This window comes from Cannabis sativa, chromosome 1, assembly GCF_029168945.1.
Source record: "Cannabis sativa cultivar Pink pepper isolate KNU-18-1 chromosome 1, ASM2916894v1, whole genome shotgun sequence".
In the NCBI taxonomy this organism is placed as follows: Eukaryota; Viridiplantae; Streptophyta; class Magnoliopsida; order Rosales; family Cannabaceae; genus Cannabis; species Cannabis sativa.
Window position 1 is genome coordinate 8,660,682 of NC_083601.1, and position 6,536 is coordinate 8,667,217.

The 6,536-nt window shown below is 31.7% G+C and overlaps 1 protein-coding gene across 1 annotated transcript; it reads right to left on the minus strand.

The window, feature by feature from the left end:
- Nucleotides 1-1,525: 1,525 nt before the first annotated feature.
- On the minus strand, nt 1,526-6,238 carry LOC115706331 (uncharacterized). The gene is made up of 2 exons (XM_030633948.2): nt 5,056-6,238; nt 1,526-2,071 (listed from the first exon to the last, which is right to left on the minus strand). The coding sequence occupies exons 1-2, from the start codon at nt 5,466-5,468 to the stop codon at nt 1,834-1,836; spliced, it is 651 nt and encodes a 216-aa protein (XP_030489808.2). The 5' UTR covers nt 5,469-6,238; the 3' UTR covers nt 1,526-1,833.
- Between the last annotated feature and the right edge of the window lie 298 nt (nt 6,239-6,536).

Below are 6,536 nucleotides of genomic sequence, written 5' to 3' on the forward strand. Positions count from 1 at the left end.
AAGTTAAATGTGTAATTTATTTTTATTGGGTAGATGTATTTATCTTTTAACAGTTAGTATTTTCTATGAAGGAATTTGTATTCCTTCGACTATATGTTAGACAACCCAGCAAAAAAAAACTATATAGATACAGTAGATTTTTTTTTTATTTCATTATTAAGAAATTTTATTTATCCTAAAGAAAGTCAAAAGTTTCAAAATATTACAATATTAGTAAAGAAAACTAACAACAATGGGAAACCAGCATGTGAGCTGCAATTACATTCAAATTATTATGAGCAGAGAATAAATGATCTATTGTAACATTAATTACAACAAATCTTGTAAAAAAGAAAAATTCTTTTACAATGTCCAAACACAAAAAAATTAAAAATCCCCGCTGGCCTCGTTAGTGTTCCTCAAATTGCTTTTGAGAAAAATATGTACATGATATATTAGAAGAGAGCATAAATTTACAGAAAAGGTGAACTACTTACCTTTGGTTTTGAAAAATTGAATCACTAAAAGCACGAGTACTCATTTAGTTTGGAAGTTTTCTTTTTTTTGAATAAAGTTTGGAAGCTTCTAGGTGTCTGCAACTCTAAATAACTATAAATATTGGAAAGGCCTACTGTAATCTTAAATACCCAACAAAAAAGATCAATAAATGGTTCTCTACAAGATTTGGATTTCAATGGAAAGGAAGAAAAGAAAAAAATCAGATGAACAGAGAAAAGAAATAAAAAACTGGACAAAAAACAAAGAAAGAATAATGGGTTTGAAGAAGAAAATACAAATAATTTTTTTATTTTATTTTTTAAAAATAATGGCAACAAAATTATTCAGGTTCCAGTTATAGGGCTATTTTTGTCCTTACATTTCAATAAACAAATTACTACCATTGGATGCCAAAAATCTATATTGTACCATAATCTAATGGTTCACTAATATGTTGAGGTGTGCCATCCCTCACTAATAAATGAGGGATTACATAATTAGCCTTCTTAAAAATGTTTGACCAAAATCAAACTCATAGTATTATTATAGGGATATGATTTTATCCCGTGATGTACTTTCACGAAATGTATTCCGTAGTACATTAGATGGGTCTCAAGATACATTAAATAAGTGTTAGGGTACGTTTCTACTTTTTAATCCTAATTACCCCTAGATCAACCTCAGCCGTCAGATCAAATAACTCCCTCATCTGACGGCTATCGTACATTACAGATTACAATCCGTGAAAGTACAATAACAGGACAAAATCATATCCCTATTATTATATTCAATTTTTTATAATAAAAAAATTAAATTATTATTTAACAAAATAAAGAGGTTGATCAATATTTTTTAAAAAAATAGAATCCAAAATAGTATTTATATAACATAAAATAACATATGATAATTTGTAATTTGTATTGGAAGTTCACATAATTTTCAAACAAAAATAAAACATAATTGAATGTGAGCATTTTCGATAGTTTGCAAAAATAGTGTGCCAAGAGTTGTGCTCAATTTGGCATGTACCAATATAACATGATGCATATTTTGAAGTCTCAAAAATTCAACACTCATAGGCGTATGTCTTACCACAAAATTATAACATAAAAGTTACAACATAACACACCAGACCGATTAATTTTTGCTTGTCAAAACTTCAAAAACATATTATATTACACAAACATTTGTCCTGAGAATAATGAGGATTATATTATATAAACAATTTGCCGTTTCGTTGAAAAGTAACTAGCTAACAAGCTTGTAATATTGGGAAGATGTACAAAGACAGTACCTCCAACGGAGCTTGTTCTTTTGAAAACATTAACACTCGGAAAAATGGCTTCTCGTCAGGCTTTATGAGGGTACATTGAAGTGGAACAGCCAAGAGATGACAAAAGCAAAGACCATACAAGCTAACAAGAAGTTTAGGAACCGATGACCCTGCCAGAAGTTTCGTGTCTCTGCTGGGTGGATGGGGGCAGCTGCAGGCGTTGTTGTTGCAGTATCATTCGAGTCGTTCCATTGTTCCATCATCTCAGCTTCACTAACACCAGATACATTGATTGCAGTTGATCCACAAATTTCACATGTTCTGTGTTCATGTAATTTATAAACAAGATCAGCATGGAAATGTCAAATAGAAGAAAAGAGGAACAAGAATCAATCTTAGGTAAACAAGTTTAAAGTCGGGATTCTCATTTTCTTGTTCGAATTAAAGGGTTGATGTAAGAACAAGTCATAGTTTCAATCAATAAAACCCTTTACTTGGCAACTTTATGTTCATATTACATTGTTGCAACTCTCAATGAGTAAAATGTTCATTTATGATATGAAACTAATAGTAATAGTGGGATACACCTGAAAGTTTCACATCCAGCCAGATTCATACTTTTGACCATATCAAATTGTAACATAATCAAGGAATAAGGATTTAACGGAAAACATTTTCATGTCTTTACAAGTGAAAAGCCCAGGATATCAAAGAATATAATGGTAGCCTAATACCAAAGCAAAAGAAAAATATATATGAGATTCCATCTCAAAATCAATTGGTCATGAGAAAATGGGGTTGCCCATATTCTTGTTGAGAAACCAATTGATTATATGAGTAGAGTAGCTCATATACTAATATATGACTCAATATTTTTACATTAATCCATGTGCGACAATGTTCTCCAATACAGAAGAATAAAGAAGGTTCACTTCACGAATCACAACTGATTCCACCATTAGTCTTAATTTTCTCAATAGATTATCAAACTAATTTAATTGACTATCTCCCCTCAATTCTCTTTTTCTTGTCTCCACTGGGAATTAACATTACTATTCTTTTACCTACTCACACTTAATAACTGATAAACATGTATAAGAATAGCAAGTGGGGTCTAATTTTTAATCTTCAAGTCCTCAATCTTATTTTTCCTACTTTCATTTTCTCAAATTTGAAGAATTGGGTTAAAAGGTAATGTAATCATGTAAGGTAAAGACCTCGAAATATTTATATTTATAAATTATAGCTACTTCTATCGGGTTCTCTTTCCACTTTTCTACAGGTAAATTCCTATATTGTTAGGGCCTTTCCTATCTAGTGTTTTAATTACTTGTATGCCCACTCTTTCTCTTATTTTTCCTATCTTTTCTTTTCTTTTCTTTTTTTTCCTTTCCTTTTTTTACTTTCTTGATCTTGAAAGGCTCTTATTCTTATTTGAAGAGAGGATCTGAAAGACAAGGTAACAGCAACCTTTTATCTTATTCCTTTGTGCCCTACACCCGTAGGTCACTTCTTTCCGGTCATAGACGATTCACAAGCGATATATTTGATGCAACTGTTCTGCATTTCAGATTGATATAGTCCTCTACCCTAGAAAAAACAGAATATGCTCTAAGTGAAGAAATGAAGCTTATTTCACTAGATTAATGACACTTCTGTGAAAGTCTGATTTTAAATAGTTTAGTTCAACTATCTACTTCAAAAGTCCCTGCTAAGCACTCTGCTCTTTTCATGTGTCCATGGATCATTGTACTATAAACCGATTCAATTTTCTATAAGTAAGTTATTATTCAAAAGTACAAAAACAAACACACCATAGAGAATGTTATTCCTTATAGGCTATCAAATACAAGTAGACTGTAGACAAGTAAATATAACTAAAGATTGTATAGTAACATTATTACAAATAAGACTTCAAATTATGAACCCTTTAAGCAGACAATAATAGTGAACATTGTCAAGAACTAAGGCATCTAAAAAGGAAAAATGTTTTGATTCAGGTATTCAAAGAAATTGAGTGATAAAAGAGCCATAATATACATGTAAAACTAAAACTAAAAAAGATCGCAGTTGAGAAGTACGAAATGGAGTAAAGAGTTCATCAAAAGTGAACAGAAAAGAGCACACTCCAGCTTTCACTCTTGAAAATTGAAAGCAATCAAAAGTGAACAGAAACAACTACGACAGAAGTCTAAAGAAAGGGCACTAATCATCAAAAACTACAGATCCTAGATTCACATGAGACAAGATTAGGAAGTATAACAAATATTGTCGACATACTTGTTGCCCTTCTTACATGAAAACCCCAATGTATTGTATTGTATCTTAAGGCACCACAAAGTGCTTTACCACAGAAATTTTTATGAAATTGACTCACATCACTGGTTTCCTTTCCAAATATGCTACAAAACAAAAGCTGAGATTCGCCACTAAAAGTCCCACCCTGGACACAAACAAGTCTTCATAGTAACTACAATAGTTTTTACCTTTTGCAAATTGTCAAGGGACCACTAACTTAACAAACATATCACCTGGTCGGTAATTAACATGGAATAAATAGATCCCAATATTAATCTAAAACAATAAAAACTAGCTTTTAATCCACAACTATCAATTCAAATAAAATAAATATCATTAAATGTTCAAACACTAGATTGTCTGAAAAATGAAACGATAAGTGAGAAAGATGCTTAGAGTGGCTCCAAAGTTAGTAGTTTTATAACATTAAAATGAATTAGGAAGAATCATTTTAGTTGGAAATACAAGAAGCACAACGTGGTGCTTTCTCTTTTAGCTTTAACTACGGTTGGTTCTTTATTTATTATTAGTGTACTCTACTTTCAACTTTTCTTTACTCTTCCAAAATAAAAGAGATTTATATTCGAAATTAAGCCCCTAATATTATCTTCCTCGCATTAAGCAACCCACTTTATCTATATTCCCCCTGAATAATATTCGTCTATAACTTTGTTCTCATAAACAAAACCAAACACAAAAGTCAAAAACATTACTTGAATATTAGATAATCAATTGCTGAAAAAAAAGGCTAGAATCTTCAAAATAAAAAATCATTCCAGCAGTTAACCAGAAAAATCCAATGAAATACAAGAACTTGAACCTAGTTATATAACCTCCAAATCATAAGGAACCTAACCTACCAAAACACTGAAGATAAAAACTTTACTCACTAGAAAAAAAAACCCTACCAACAACATAAAATGTTCACAAACATAACAAAATGAGCAAGGCTTAAAACCACAAAATTTAATGTTAGGCATGTTCTTATTGGGGAAAAGAACACTTACTTGTTACCCTTGATCTTGAACCAAGCCTCCGCACACTGCTTATGAGCAGCAGCCAAATCCTCCTTACAAGAACATCCTAACTCGATGGGAATTCCAGACTCATGATTGGTAGTGTCCATACTAAGATGACAAATCCTACAGTCCCTTTCTACTTTGGCCAAATGTGCCTTAACTTCAGGTTCAAGAACCCCACCACCACATTCCAGATCCAACTCCACCGAATGCTCAGAAACAGGGGATCCCTTCTCCACAATCTCAGCTCTTGACTCACTGTGGCTCCTACGTTCCTCTTCTGACCTTTCCACTCCATTACCAGAATACCCATTTCCGCCACCACCTTCATCGGAGCTCCGGCAACCCCCTTCTGGTTCCACATCAACAACTACAACATGGGTTTTGTCTAAAGTTGCCATTGCTTAGAGTTAGACGCACAGAGGGAATCCTCATGTAATAATAATAATAGCTCTGTAAAGCTGAGATCATGAATGCCCACTAAAGGTTGAAGAACCTCTCTCACGAGTTCTCTCAGCCTTCCCTTAACCACAAAACAAACAAATAACGTGATTTGTACAATATATATAAATATAAATATATAATCTGACGAGTTAAACACAGTGGTGTGGTAGGTGATCTTTCTCTCTTGTGTGTCTGTCCTTAGACAGCAACCAGAAGAGAGAGAAGGATCTGATATGGGATAGAGAATACTGTATTTATATATGTTGCAGAGCATAATAGTAAGAGAGAAGCTTAAAGCTTGTATCTTTTTCTTTCCTTTTTTTTTTCCCACTCTCTATTTGAGTTACATAAACGCTTCTGTTTATGTCATTATCTTTTTTTGTATTTTGGGTTTTATGAAATTATGATGAGTAAGATTTGATCATCATTGCATTTTCTTTTTATTGGATATTTTTGGTTTTCTGGTTTTTTACCACTAGGAGTAAGAAAAGGAGGAGGAAAAAAATATCTATGGCAATACTAAGAAAAGAACAAATAATAATTTAAAAGATTAATGAGAGATTTGAGACTACATTAATAATAGTAAGTCCTTTTATTATTTTCTTTCTCCATTTAGCAGACAGACTAGATAAAGAAATGTGCCAAAAGCAGATTTCTTCTTGTCTTCTTTTACTGCCATTAGTATTATATTGCTAATGTACTGTTCTAAATGTGTCAATGATTTGATTTTGAGATACTTTGGTTGTTTCATTTTTTATTTTTTTTTTAATTATTAAATTAAAAGGTGAGCCAGTTTTGTTTGTGGAAAGTCATATTTGTCCATGCACTTAATTAATAAGAGTCTTATAGTTTTATGGGTAAATTTGACTTGTACAAATAATATAATTATCTCTAAATATAAAAGCAAGTGTATTACGTTTCTCAAAAAAGAAAAAGGAAAAAAAAAAGCATAAGTGTGCGAATAAATAGCTGTTGATTCATCATTGAACTATGAATTAAAAGTATTTTATTTTTCTTAAGATGAA